Here is a 14,982-nt window from a genome sequence, read left to right as displayed (position 1 = left end):
TAATTCTGTTTTATCACTGTTGGGTAGAAGAGGTAAAGGAGAGGACAAGAAGGGGCAAACCAAGACTCTGAAAGAGACATAGAAAAAGGGAAATAGGAGGAGTCATATGTACAGATGGCTAAATTATAAGAGACCCCGAATTTGAAATTACCATCATGTCTTATTTTGGTAGTACCAACCTTCTGTCTTCTTGGGAAACAGGCTGCGGAAGTGGTCCTGGGAAGGAGTCAGGGCCCCAGCCAGGTGTTGCAAGTTAATTTTCTTGGACAGTGGACGACAGCCTGTAGGAGGCTGTCATTAGGATCCATATGGCTCCTTCGGTTCTGGGCACCGCTGAGCAGAGTGCCCTTCCTTTCATGAGAGCCCCACAGGAGGGTTCCCTTACCTCCCTTTCCCAGGGATGACCCGACCTCAGACGGCAGTCACACAGACTGCAGACGGACGGGTCTGGGGTGCAGGCCTGGCTCAGCCCCCCAGGCGGGGCAGGCGGATCTCACCTGACAGCCAAGTCAGGTGCGGAGCGGAGCCCTAGGGGTGGGGGCGCCTGCCGTCCCGGGCTGCTGGGAGTTCCGTTAGGAGATGTGGTCTTTCTGACGACTCCGCAAGGTGGGCTTCTGGGAGTGGAGTCCCCATACCACCTGAAACTTCCCAGGAAGGGATAGTTCATCTCTAAAGACTGAGAGAAGCCTGTCAGAACATCGCATGAATGTGTAGAGTTTTTATATACATGTTTTTATGTATCAGCTCAAAATAAATTTAAACTAAGTTGGAAAGAGCAGAAATGGCTGACGTAGTGATTTGGGGAGACAGCAGCAGCCAACCCGAGCGAGGTGGCTGGCGTGGGGACAGGACCGCAGAGAGCCTGCCCTGGCGCCTGGTTTCTGGCTGGAAAGAGGGGACGCTGACCACTGGCCGCATCAGCCGTGCTGAGCCTCACAGCGCTTTCTGTGGTGACTCACATTTAGGTCTCTTTGGTCATGGGGGTCAGATCAGGAACTGGTCCAGGGCTCCCCCCAGCTGCCCCACTGTGGGGTGTGTGTGTGTGTGTGTGTGTGTGTGTGTGTGTGTGTGTGTCTGGATCGGGTAGGTCCCTTTGGCCACGGGCTCCCAGCTGCCCCACAGGGTGATGGGTAGAATCTGCTATACAGAGGCCACACCAGGCCACACCCCCACCAGGAAAGGGCTGCTGCCAAGTCCACAGGGTGTGGGGCCGGGGCCAGGGCCCTGCAGGCCTTTGACAGGCAGGTGGGACCAGGCCTCCAGCTCCTGGCCTGGGGGGCTCACACCCCACCCGCACACAGGGGCCCATAGTAGCTAGCTTCCTACTGGAATGGCGCTCATGGCCTGGGGCGCAGGGAGATGCCAGTTTAATTAAAGGGGCATTTTCCGCTCCTCTCCTGTTGGTTTTGAAGGCGCTCAGGCTCTCCTTTGGCTGTGCTTGCCAAGCCCCACCCATTTTCTTGTGGCATTTTGGCTTCTCCAGTGAATGGCCCGTGCCTGCCTGCTTGGGTCTCTCTGGCATGTCAGAGGACACGGTCCAAGACCACGTGAAGCTCGGGCTGCAGGGAGGAGTCATGGCTTCTGCGCACCTCTTCTAGGTTCTGTGACTGGTCCATGTGTTAAATAGATATATGACGGGTTTAGCAGGAGAAAACAATTGAAATTTCATACCTACGCACACGAGTCCCACGAAAATAAAGAGACCCACTGAGGGGCTAGTGGCATAGCTCACGTGGCTCATCCTGGGTGGGAAGTGGGCAGGCCCGGCGCTCCTGAGGGGCCAGGGCCGGACTGCCTTGTGAATGGAGCAGCCTCAGGGAGAGGAGCCGCCCAGAGCGGCTCTTCCAGGAACAGTCCCTTCACCAGCCAGCGCCTCCTTTGCAGGCGTCCTGCACAAAGGAGATCCATGGCTTGTCTTGAGCAGTGGAGACGCTTTTCCTGTCTTGTCTGGTTGTCAGTTTCTTTTACCTCAAAAATAATCAACATGTCTATGAGGCATACTTTGGGGGTGGCACGTTCCAAACCCCTTGGGGTCTTCTCTGGCCCCGGAGCCCACGCAGTGCCTCCCTTGGGTGAGGGTCTTCCTTCCTGGAGGAGCCCTGTTGCATCCTGGGCTGCAGGGCAAGTGGGCTGAGCACCTATCTCCTGGGATCCCTGGGGAGAGTGTTGGAAGCTGGTTTTGGGGAGCAGCGGGGAGTCGTATGCGGCTGTGGTGACCTCGGTGGGTGCACCCCATTTCCACCAGGATTGCTGCCTGATCCAGAGGGTGGCTGGGCCCCTGTCATGTTGCCAAAGGGCCCTCTTTAATTCCTTGAGTTTGACCCTGCCAGATACTGAGCTGCGTGGGTGACACCTGGGTGCCCCCTGCCCAGCCCTGGCTCTTGCCCTCCGGCAGGGGACGAGGCACCAATGGGGGCCTTGGGAGGAGCGAGGAGACCAAGGGCACCAGGAGGCAGGGAGCGTGCCAGCTGGGTAGGCACAGACAGCACGCTGCGGCAGGAGCCTGGGGACGCTCTGGGCACTTGGCAACTTGGCCGGAGCCATTTGGGTTGGCGGGGGCGGCTGAATGTGGAGATGACTCGGTGGAGACTGTGGAAACACAGGATACCGCCATGGGGGGCGGAGGGGGCAGTTGAGGGACACAGATGACCCGGGAGGACGGGCCATCGCTCGGGGGTGTTGGCATGGTGGTCTCGAGGCCAGGGTGGAGGGAGGAGACCTTCCCCGCTTGCCTTGGTGGGCCCAGCGTCTGGTCCTGCGCCTCATGGGCTCCACTTCAGGGCTTCCCTTCCCAGGTGATGAGGAGGCAGAGCTCTTGGGGGCCGGCAGCCATGACAGATCTGAGCACTTTCTAGAACTTACCCGGCCTTCCAGGCCCTGGCAGGCTGGCGGGGAGTGGGGCCACTGTCCTCTAGTTCTTTCCTGTGTCCCAGGGTTCTTGCTCCCGGTGTCCTCTCGCTGGTGACCAGCACTGGAGCCCCACGACCTGTGTCTGAGTCTCCGGAAGTGCTGATGCCCAGCAGGTCTGGCAGTTTGGTGACACAGGATTCAAATTGCTGTGCCTGGGCCATTTGCCGAGGGCTGCTGGGGTCGGAGAAGGCGGGCTTATCCCGTCCCAGGGGCTCCTCCCTCTGCCTGGCACCGGCACCCAGGACACTCCCCTGCAATGCAGAGCTGCAGGGGCCTGGGCTGGCTGCCCACGGAGACCTGCCCCCTTACTCTGATCTCCTCTCCACAGGCCTTTTCCCTCAGAGGAGACAGCAGAGAATGACGACGATGTCTACCGCAGCCTGGAGGAGCTGGCTGAGTAAGGAGGGATGGCGGGGGGCAGGGCAGGGGAGGAGGGATGGAGGAGCTGGCTGAATAAGGAGGGATGGCGGGGGGCAGGGCAGGGGAGGAGGGATGGAGGGTCCCGGGGACCAGGAGTGGAGCACGCTAACAGGAGATGCCAGGCAGAGCTCGCCTCGGCTGTGCCGCCTGCAGTCTCCCGTGCAGCCTGGCATGACTTCTCCATCTGAGCCCAGCGTGTGCCGAGCCACCGTAGCAGTGTGCAGTCCTAACTGGACGTAGCCACTGTCTTCTAGAAGGTGGCCCCGTGTTTGGCCCCGTCATCTTCCTCCTGGAGGTCAGACCTGCAGGCTTGCTTCTGCTCGGCTGCTCAGAGAGCTGGCTCTGGGGAGTGGACCCCGCTGTCTTCTTCTGCCCTTGGGAGCCATGCTGGGGTCACTTGGAGTTGGGGTTCCAGGGTACAAACTCCCAGCAGTGGGTGTGCACTGCTGGGTGGAGTGGGGCTGGTGGGAGATGACTCTCGTCTGTCCATAGCCCCGTGTTGGTGTCCATCCTCTTTCTAAGAGAATTTCTTTACTCCCTCCACATAGCCCAAGCCAGGCCATTTCACCCTTGGGGACAGATGGAACCCCTGGCCAGCTCTGTGGGGTCTTCTGTGGCCAGGGTGGTATCGATGGGCCTGCTGTGGGAAAGGGAGCCGGGCATGTTCCTGAACGGGCAGAGGGGTGGAGGAGGCAGGAACCCCATTCTGCAGGGGAAACGGAGGCCGAGGGGTGCTGGCATTGTGTGTGCCCTCCATTGCCCTGGTGGCTCCTGGCTCTGTGCCCACCATCCTCCCAGGCCTGGGCTTCCCTGCCACCTTGCCCTCTTGTTCCATAGGGTGTTTCTTTGTTCTGAGCTAAATTTAATGCTTTGGGGTTCTTTTGCCCCCACCTCGGGGCTCCTCTAGGGTGTAGGGTCCAGCATCCCATCTTTATAAACACTTCAAGTCATCTAAGTGTCCCACCCTGCTGGCCACTCTATCACAGACAATTCTGAGGTTCCTCACTTAGTCTGAAACAGGCCCAACATGGAGCCCTGGGATGAACTCAAAGGCAGGAATCCTAAAGCTCCTTGGGACATCTGGTCAACCCCTTTTGGGTCAGAGGGTTAGAAAGCACCCAAGGGGAGAGAGAGAGAGACCTGGAGCCCCTGCCTATCTGCCTCGCATGCCCTGACAGGCCTAGGGATTCAGGACGTAGAGGGATTCAGAACACTTGAGAAGAGATGTGTCTAGCTGGGCGTGGTGGCGCATGCCTGTAATCCTAGTACGTGGGAGGCTGAGACAGGAGGATTGCAGATCTGAGGATAGCCTCAGCAAGAAGTGAGACTCTCATCAAACTAAAGAGACCCTGTTTCAAAATAAAAATAAGGCTGGGTGTATAGCTTGGAGGAAGACTGTTCCAGGGCTTTCATCCCCAGTACCACACACAAAAAAGAAAAGGCGTGTCTAACATGTATGAGGCCTCCTGAGGTCCAGGCAGAGTGTGGTGAGGGAGCGAGGCTCAGAGGGGCTGGGGTCCCTGAGAGGCTAGGGACCCAAGGGACCAGGGACTCCAAGAGGTCAGGGTCCCAGAGGGCATAGGTCCCAGAGCATAAGGGATTCCGCTGGCCCAGCAGGAGGGTAGTCTCAAGGTGTCCGTAGCTGTCTTTCTTGCTGGGCTCAGGGTCGGACCCTGTCCACATTTCAGCGTTCTTCATCTTGGGGCGCATCCTTGTCCTCCACATCCAGGCTTTGATGCCCCCAATTTGGGGTGTCTGTTATGCCCCACCCTGGCCGCCACTGTCCACATAGCAAACACATTAGATCCATGGTTACACTGGGAACAGGTACTTAAATGTCTCCTGTGGTCCAGAAGGTTCCTGAGGTCAGACTCTGGATCTTCACACACACACACACACACACACACACACACACACCCTGTCCTCCAGCATGGGCCTTGTGCCCTCGGTGTGACATCAGTACCCAAGTACTGACTCTGGCAGGGTGAGCCGTGCACTGCTGGACTTGGTCTCCTGGCATCCAGACCCCACAGTCGTTTTGTGGGTCTGTCCTACTGCTGTCTCCGTTCTATAGATGAGGAAACAGGCACAGAGAGGGGAAGTCCTCTGGGCCGGGTCACTTAATAAGTGGCGGAGCCGTGATTTTACCCACGTCTGTGCCCTAACCTCTTCACCATGCACAGAAAGCCCTGCCAGTGCCCAGGGGGAGCTCCTGGTATTTCTTCTAAGTGTTCAGTCTGTGGCTGGGGGTCTGCGTTTTCTAGAAACACCCTTAAGTTCACGGAAGACAGGGACCCTGTGGCTCTCGGGCAGCCAGGGCTTCACAGGAAGCATCTTGGCAGGAGCCTCTTAGGTGTTGAGCTGGGCTCATGCCCCGCGTGGCTGCCCCAGGCTGGCCAGGCCAGCTGTGTGTGCTCTGTTTTGGGGACCCGTGTGTGGCACATCGAGCCTCGAGCTTGGGGTGCCCACTCCCCCCGTTTCTCTGTGCTGTGTGGTTGTGACTGGTATTCTGATCCCGAACAAGAAGGAGTGTCTGTCACACAAAAGCGAGCCAGGGGAGGTGCGGCCCGGTGTTACTCTGTGACATTGCGAGTGAGCCTCCTTAATCCTATGGCTGTGGTTATTGCAAACGCAGACCATAAATTACAGGGAAGGGGGATGAATTTGAATCTTTAACTTGCGGTGCGGTCCCCCAGTGGCTCGAATTTAATAAATTTTTCATGTTTCCCCCCCTTCTTTCACTGAAAAGCGAGATTTCCCAGCATCTGATCCCCGTGGACTTAGTGTTGATATTTAGCCCTTATACAAACAGAGCCGCCGTTTCGTACCTGGACTCTGCCTGGGGAGGGAATGAGGCTGTGAACTTTTGAGGCAGGGAGCTGGGGAGTCGGCCAGGATGGGAAGCCCTCAGTGGGGTGGGGCGAGGGGATGTAAAGGGGCAGATGATGTCAGTAGCCCTGGTCACCTGCAGTATGTTCAGGACCGTCCCGCCCCCTCCCCGGCCCCCGGTGCCGTGGCTGTGGGAGATGCACTAGCCCCCGGATGCAGCTCTCCCCAGGGTGCCTGGTATGATTTTAGGAGACCAGCGAGGGCCCACCACGGATGGTCCTGACGATCACATCCATTCATTCATCCATTCTTTGTCACTGGTTACTGAGCACTGTCTCTTGGGCCCTGGGCCAAGAGCTGGACTATAAAAATAAAAGATGATGGCCCTGTCTCCCGAGACCCCACACTGCACACGAGGGGGAAGCTCTGGGACAGGGTGGCTGGGTGGGGAGGGGAGAGGCAGCTGCTGCTCCTCTGGGGCTGCCGGGGGCCATCGCAGCCCCTGGCACAGAAGCGGGTTGTAAGGTATGTCAGGTGCCCGTGGCCGTCCCCAGGAAGGTCTGCCTGTCGCCCTCAGCCGCACCTCAGTCATGGTGTGAGACCTGGCTGGAGGCTCAGCCCCCCTGTTTTGAGCTCAGAGTCTTGGCATCTGCCTTGCTTTCCTCCTGCGTAACAGGAGGCATCGGTACCTGCTCTTTGAGGCTGCTGGGAGATGTGCGGGGTGCTGGGGGTGGCGGAGGGACCACACGGCTCCCACCCCGCGTCCTGGTACAGAAAGCGGCCCTTTTCTCTAACAGCGCAGCACGGTAAGCATCTAATGCAAGCCATATATGTAATGTTCAACCAGAATTTTCTAGTAGCCACATGGAAAAGTGAAAACAGATGATGTTAATTCTAAGAATGTGTTTTATTTGACCCAACAGCTGCAAGTCTACCTGGTTCAGTGTGGCGTCCATGTAGCGGCCTGTCGACAGGCAGATTCCTGTCACCCTTTGTTGTATTAAATGCCCCGACTGCCCGGGCGTGGTGGTGCACGCTCGTAACCTCAGTACCTGGGAGGCTTAGACAGGAGGAGCCGGGTTTGCAGACAGCCTCAGCTACTTAGTGAGACCTTGTTTCAAAATAAAGAATAAAAAATAGGGCCGGGGTGTAGCTTGGAGGTAGAATGCCCCTGGGTTCAATCCCTGGCACTACAAAAAATAAAATAAAATAAACACCCTGATTGGAGAGTCTGCTCTTGGCACAGCTCCGTTGGCTTGCTGTCCTCTGAGCTGGACGCCACGTGTGGCTCTCGGTCATCGAGCCAGGCCGCGCAGCTCTTGGATCCAGAACATGGGACTCAGGGCACTTCCCATGCTCCAAGCTCGCTCTCGAGGTTCTTGAATTATATACAATCAAATGGTAAGAGCCCTTGGCTGAAAAAATTAACACACACTAGTGCCACTTAAAAGTGCTTTAGCAAGCCGAGTAAGCCCGAGAGGAGAGCCTGCTCTTCAGTGCTCTCATGGTCAGGACCTTGTGTGTGTGTAATGGCATGTCCTGGCAGCCTCCGATCCCCCTTCCCCAGCCTGTGCCCGCAGGCCCGCTGCCGGGCTCGCATGCAGCAGGCTGACATACGTGGCCAGGACGGTTTATTGTGGGAGGAGAGTGGGGCCGGGGATGCCGGCTCAGAAGGCACAGGCGACTTCTCAGAAGATCATGTGGCAGCCGGTCTCGGAACCAACCAGAGCGCGCTGAAAACCAGCACCGCTGTCACAGCAGGCACAGCAGTTGTTCCGGCCTGAGGGCCCGGGAGTGTCTGCGTCCCAGCCCTGTCTGCTACTTGGTAGCTGAGGCCGGTGGTCCTCGCCCCGTGGTGGCCTGCGTGTAGCCCGGTTGCTGCTCCCGTGGAGAGGTGGCCGTGCGGCTTCCCATCACAGTAGACTGGGGAGGCCCCGCCCTGCCTCCCTGCCCCCTCCTGGCACCTCTTATTGGCCCATCTGTGTGGTAGGACCTCAGCGGCTGGGCCGGGGCTTCAGTGACTTTGAAACCTGTTCTCAAGCTGGGCGTGGTGGCTGGCACACGCTTGTAATCCCAGCATTTGGGAGGCTGAGACAGGAGGATCGCGGTTCGCTACTTAGGCCCTTTGCAACTTAGACCTCAGCTACATAGGCCCTTTGCAACTCAGTGAGACCCTGTTTCAAAATAAAGAACAAAAAATAGGGCTGGGGTGTAGCTTGGAGGTAGAATGACCCTGGGTTCCATCCCCAGTACTGAAAAAAGAAAGAAAGAAAAAAAAAGAAATAAAAAGAAACCTGCTCTTACTTCCAGCCTATGGGGAAAGCTGGGTTGTGGGTCTTTGTGCTACAGAAAATACATAGACCCTTCCCAGTTGCCGTAGAGCACCAGTCCCTCCTCCCTCTGCCCTGCTAGCGACTCACATGTGTGCTCCATACCAAGATTTCCGTGAATATTATTTCAAATACGTAGTTAAACTGGGAGCTCTCAGGCCAGGCCGAGGCCCGGCTTTCATTGAATGCCGTCTCTGCTGGAGGCAGCGTGGAGGGGCGGCTATTAAAGACACAGCAGGAGCAGGGACCAGCTGGACTGTGACTAGACCAGAGGGCTCTGTTGTGCCTAATGAGGACCCTTCCACCTCACTCCCCGATACTGTCTTTGGTAAACCCCAAGAGGAGAAAGACCTGGCCTCTCTGGCCCGATTTCCCAGTGTTCAATACAGACCCGAAACACGGTGGCTTAAGGAATAACCCTTAGAAGTAAATAAGCATTGGGTGCTGGATTTTATCATGAGGGTGCTGTCATGCACGGAACATCCCCTACAGTCACTGCCAAACTCCTACTCCTACTACAAAACCCAGGCCAGAGGTCACCTCCTCCAGGAAGCAGTTCCCAGCCTCCCAGGACACCAGATGACCTCTGCTTTCAGCCTGTGTTGTCTTTCCGAGTTTGCTCCTTGTCCTGAAAATGAGTTCTCCTAAAGGAGCCGAGCCCACGGGGGACAGGTCGCTTGACCTGGGCTGGCACACGGTACCTAGCGGATGCGGCCGGCTTGCCCACGTGGCTCAGCAGTGCCCATGTGCCAGGCCCGGGCTCTCCCCGTCATCTCAGCCCCTGGCATCCCGCCTGAGGAAGGGCAGCAGCTCCTCATGGCTGTGGGCAGTGCCGCCCAGGGTGAGTGACGTGACCTGTCTGTCCATCTGTCTGTCCCTACCCATAGACCATGCAGCCCCCAGCTGACCCCCAGCCACCTCTGCCCCATCTAGTGTAGAGCGAGGTCAGGAATGGCCAGTCTGGCTTCCTAGTAGCAGGTCCACGGCTGCCTGGCACCTGCTCTTCTGCACCGCCAGCCCGGGGCTGAGCTGTGCACCCGAGCCGGTCATCGCGATACTTTATGTCCCCTGTCAGTGCCCCGGAGCGCCAGAGGCAGAGGGCAGAGTTAGTTTCCTTGACCTTCCTGGGCAGAGATGGCTTCAGTGGGCAGCGGCCTTCCGATGACTTGCCAAGGCCGCGGGCCGGGCTGTGGGTTCTCGGAGGTGAGGGTGGCTGAGACCACAGCTTGTGCCCATGGGCCCTCCTGGAGGATGCCAGGCTCTTCTGAGGACAGATGTCATCGTAGCAGTTTAGCACCTGTGGATACGGGACAGCAGGAAAGTGAGTCACGGGGAGGCTGAGGACCCGAGTCCTCTTCTGGAGTCAGTCTTCCGCTGTGAGCCCGGAAACCCTCCTCATGCCTGTCCTCGGGGCGTTCTGGTTGTCCCGAGGCAACCAGGCCAGGAGCAGTGACGGTCCCTGACACCTGGGAAGGCCACACCGGTCACGCCTGGATTGGCACCGAGCCCCTGGGTATCACTCCCCGACTCCCAAGCTTGACAGCACTGGTGTGTGTTTTGCTGGGGATGGAACCCAGGGGCATTCTACCTCTGAGCTACACGAGATACACCCCCAGACCTATTTTCTTTTCTTTCTTTTTCTTTTTTTATTTGAAACAGGGTCTCACTGAGTTGTGGAGGGCCTCACTAAGTAGCTGAGGCTGGCTGTGAACTGTGACCCTCCTGTCTCAGCCTCTCGAGCACTGGGGTGACAGGCGTGCACCACCATGCTTGTAATCGGTTTTGTCTTAATCACTGAGTTGATGTTCTGAACACTTAGCCAGCATGCTTGGTTTTACTTTCACAGTTTTGTTTTCATTTTAAGAAATGACTTCTCAGCCAGTCCTCTTACAGTCCCCTCTCCTGTAATTGGGAACAAGCATGTGGTGAGCCTTGGGTCCCACTGTTTTACAGTTTCCAGTAACATGCATGAGCCTGTATTTCTTAGTGTCCATTGACCTGAATTAAACTGTGGTCTGGGGGCACATTGTGGAGCCGAGGCAGGTCCCAGCCGCCGGCTCTCACAGGCTCTGCATAGGGCTGTGCCAGGTGGAGGAGGAAGAATACCGATCCTGACACTTTTTGACCCAGTTGAAATTGCAGAACCAGCTTCCCCCTGCACCTGGCTGCTCCTGCTCAACCCCAGTGCGGGGGGTTGGGACAGACGGGGAGCGGAGTCAGACGCGTCCCTGGGAAGGACGGTTCCTGTGGTTGATCAGAGGAGGAAAAGCAGGCGTGGGGCCTGGTAGTGACTGTGCTGGGACTTGGAGTGTGCCCAGGGTCCCCGTCCTGTGTGACGTTGGGGTGCTGCCCTGGGTTTAACCCCGGGGTCCCCGTCCTGTGTGACGTTGGGGTGCTGCCCTGGGTTTAACCCCGGGGTCCCCGTCCTGTGTGACGTTGGGGTGCTGCCCTGGGTTTAACCCCGGGGTCCCCGTCCTGTGTGACGTTGGGGTGCTGCCCTGGGTTTAACCCCGGGGTCCCCGTCCTGTGTGACGCTGGGGTGCTGCCCTGGGTTTAACCCCAGGGTCTCTGCCTGTGGGAAGTCAGGGTACCTGCCTTGGGTTTATTTCCAGCATCCGTCCCATGTGACGTTGGGGTACCCAGTCCCTGGTCTTATCCTGTGAGTGTAGAGGCAGGGCCGTCCCCACCCAGCTGGAGGCATGCTCGGGGCTTTGTGAGGCGCTCTGGCCGCCATATGAACTCACATGATTGTGACCCTCTGAACCGCAGTCTTCCCTGGTGCAGAGAGGAGCTTTAAGGATCAAAGCCTTGCATCTAAGCAGGTCTGCCTCTTCGTAGGGACAGAGTAGAGAGGCCAGATGAACCTCCCTGCAGCTAGCAATTACACAGCCTGGGAAACATGTAAAGCACATCCAGAGGCCCTGCAGTGTGGACCAAAGCGGAGAGAAAGCAGAGGGCATCTCCCCGGGAGGGACAGACTGACGCACATAGATAGGGCCCAGCGTTTGCGGGCTCTTGTGTGAGGGCCTCCCGACGGTGGATACCTGAGGTGTCACGGTGTGCCATTCAGCCTTCCATTACTGTGACAAAATGCCTGACGCAATCCATGTGGAGGAGGAAAGGTTCAGTCGGCTCACAGTTTCAGAGATTTCATTCGTGGCCACTTGGCCCTGTTGCTTTGGGCCTGTGGCGGTACAGTGCACCATGGGGGAGCCATGCAGTGGAGGAAGCTGTTTACCTTGCAGCGGAGTGAATCAGAGAGAGAGAGAGAGAGAGAGAGACAGACAGACAGACAGACAGACAGACAGACAGACAGGAAGGGGCGGGATTCCAGTATCTCCTTCAAGGACACCCCCATGACCTGATGACCACCAGCCCCACCCCCTAGGGAATTCACCACCTCCTAGTAACACTACAGGCCAGGGACCAGGCCTTCAGGACATGGGCTTTCCAGGTTCCCCCAAAAGGACAGAACGCGGGGCTGGTAGAGCTTCCCTAAGGCTAGGATGGAAGTGCTGGGAGGCAGAGGTCCACAGGAAGCAGGGACCCTCCAGACCTGTATATAAAATCCTCCTGTATTCTTAGTTTACCATCCAACCTCACCTGCTCAGGGGACCCCGAAGATTACAGCAACAGTTTGCAGCAGCCGAAAGCCACGTCCACTGAGGGAGGACCAGACTGGACGTTGGAGTCCAACCAACTTCTCTGTTCAAACAAATATGAGTCTTCATGAGAAATTACAGAACCCAGGGTCACCAACAATGTACCATTCATAAAGTCCAGTGTCCCATCAAAAAGATCACCCAGCTTGCAAGGAGACAGGAGAAAGTGAGTCATGATCAGGGAAAAAGCAGAGTCCACAGAAGCCAGGCCTGAGGTGACCCAGATGTTGCCGTTAGCAACTGGATTAGTCAGAGTTCTCCAGGGAGCTGGAACCACTAGCACATGTGTAGATACATAAGAGATGTATGATGGGAACCGCTCGCTTGACTACAAAGGCCCAGAAATGCCAAGACGTGCAGCCTGCAGCTGTAGCCCAGAAGAGTTGGTGGTGCGGCCGGGCGTGGTGGTGCGGCCTGTAATCCCAGTACTTGGGAGGCTGAGACAGGAGGCTTAAAGTTCCAGGCCAGCACCAGTAACTTAGTGAGACCCTGTTTCAGAAACAGAAAATAAGAAGGGCTGGAGGTATGCTTGGAGATAGAATGCCCCTGGGTTCAATTTCTCTGTACTATTAAAGGGGGGGGGGTGATTAAATCTGAATCTGGTGCCTGAGAACCAGGGGGGCAGTGGTGTAACTCCCTGTCTGAGGCCACAGACCTGAGAACTGGTGTGGGCAGGTAGGCTGCTAGTGTCCTAGGGCAGGGGCAGTGGATGGCCCAGAACTTCCCTTCCCCACCATCTGGGTCCTCAGTGATTAGATGGTGTCCACCCAGCCTGGAGAGCATAGGTCTTCCTTACTTAGATTTTTTTGTTTTGTTTTGTTTTGTTTTTGGTGGTACTGGGGTTCCTGGAAACCCTTCTACCTCCGGGTTACACTCCCAGACCTATTTTATATTTTTTTATTTGGAAACGGTCTCTTAAGCCAGCGAGGCTGGCTCCGAACCTGCGTGATCCTCCTATCTCCACCTCCCAAGCGTGGGCATTACAAGCGTGCGCCACCACGCCCAGCACCCTTACTTAGTTTGCCTTTCATATTCCGATCTCTTCCAGAAACACCCTCACAGACACACCCAGACATGATGATGTACCAGCCATCCGAGCATCTCCCAGCTCAGTCAAGTTGACATATAACATCATCACAGAAGGTTTTTAAATGTAGTCAAGGACTTAGAGGGAAAATACATGACAAAGAAACAAACATGGGGAGCCATTCCCGAGAATTAGAAACACCTTTAAAAGGGTCAAATGGAAATTGTAATACTGAAAGCATGCTGAAATAAACAATCATGGCGTCAGCTCAATAGAAGATTGTAGATGGCAGAGGGAGGAGTCAGGACCTGGAGGTAGCTCAGTAGCAATTGCAGACTTTAAACAACAGAGAAGGAAGACTGGGGGAGACAGAGGGAGCCTCGGACATGTGGGGCAATTTCCAACAGCCTAACATAGGTGTAATAGAAATCCCAGAAGAAAACAAAAGACTGCAGGAAGCGGAGAGAGGGGATGGATCAAAAGAAGCATTACTTCCAAAATTCTAAATATGTAAAACGATAAAACATTGCTGAGAGAAATCAAAGACCTAAGTGAATGAAAGTGTATACTATGTTCATGGATGGACAGATGCCAGTTTAGATGCTAGTTCTCTGTGAAGTAAACCATAGGCGCAATACAGTTCCTATCGTGATCCCAGCAGACTTCCCTCCTCACACAATTGATGGTATACTATGTTCATGGATGGACAGATGCCAGTTTAGATGCTAGTTCTCTGTGAAGTAAACATAGGCGCAATACAGTTCCTATCGTGATCCCAGCAGACTTCCCTCCCCACACAATTGATGGTTCTAAGGTTTGTCTGGAATGCAGAGGGCTTTAGAATAGTATAAACGGTCTCAGAAAAGAGCAAAGCGGGAGGCTCTACACCACCTGATCACAAGGTGTTCTGTGAGCTAAACTAAAATGCAGTGGTATTTCCATAAAGAACTAGGTTGATGGATTAGAGTTCTAAAATAGATCTATCTTTATTTGGCCAGTTGGTTTTTCTTTAAGAGATCCAGGCAGTCCAATGGGAAAAGGAAGCTCTTTGGCTAATTATTCTGAAATACCTGGTTATGCCTGCAGAAAAAAGTAAACCCCTATCTCATACCATACACCAGATTTGAGGTGAGTCTGAAACCTAAACATGAGTACTAAAACAACATACCTCTGAAGAAAACAGGAGAAAATCCCTCGGGTCTTGGAAGAAAGCAGAGATTTCTTAGATGATACAGAATTTCTTAGGTAGGACACAGGACAGAACGGGACAGTATTGGAGAAAAATCTGATAAATTGGTTTTCATTAAATTAAGAGTGAATGCTTATCAAGACAGGTAAAACAACAGCCAAGATAGAAACTGGTGGCCGGGGGGAAAATATCACAGAACATATATAACAAGGTACTTGATCTGCAATATGTAAAGAAGCAAGGTTTGGGAGGGCCCGGGCAGTCTGCTCGGCTGGGGACCCTCAAGCAGCTGCTGCTGCCACCATGGCCAATCCAGTCCTGCCCCGCTCTGCCCCTCTCTTAGCCACCGCGTGCTGGAAGGGTCTGAGGAAATTCAGAGTGAACTAGCCCGGCCCCTCTGTGTTAAGCCTGGAAAGCTTGGCTGAGAGTGTGACCAGGCCGAGAGCTGAGGGCCCGCAGGCTGGCCTCTGGGCGCAGCTTGCCCCAAGGAAGACCCAGCCCAGCCTGGGCTGAGCGTGCCTGCCCAGACCCCCAGGGCACAGAGCCACGGGGCAGGCACCTGATGGGTGGTCAGGCTGGCCTGTTGGCCGAGCACTCACAGGACAGGCTGTGGAG

General features: G+C 55.8%; 1 protein-coding gene across 4 annotated transcripts in view; it reads left to right on the top strand.

The window, feature by feature from the left end:
- Positions 1 to 14,982, top strand: part of VAV2 (vav guanine nucleotide exchange factor 2) — a gene marked incomplete at both ends in the record, with an annotated part of 148,408 nt that overhangs the window by 96,476 nt on the left and 36,950 nt on the right. For all 4 annotated transcript variants that reach the window (XM_080708622.1, XM_080708620.1, XM_080708621.1 and 1 more), the window contains one exon: positions 3,239 to 3,307. In XM_080708622.1, coding sequence (XP_080564748.1) covers positions 3,239 to 3,307 — 69 coding nt within the window. The remainder of the gene's footprint in view (positions 1 to 3,238; positions 3,308 to 14,982) is intronic.

The sequence above is a fragment of the Muscardinus avellanarius genome (assembly GCF_963383645.1).
Source record: "Muscardinus avellanarius genome assembly, chromosome: 13".
Taxonomy (NCBI): Eukaryota; Metazoa; Chordata; class Mammalia; order Rodentia; family Gliridae; genus Muscardinus; species Muscardinus avellanarius.
The sequence above is the reverse complement of the archived record's forward strand: the minus strand, read 5'-3'. Positions and strand labels throughout refer to the sequence as shown.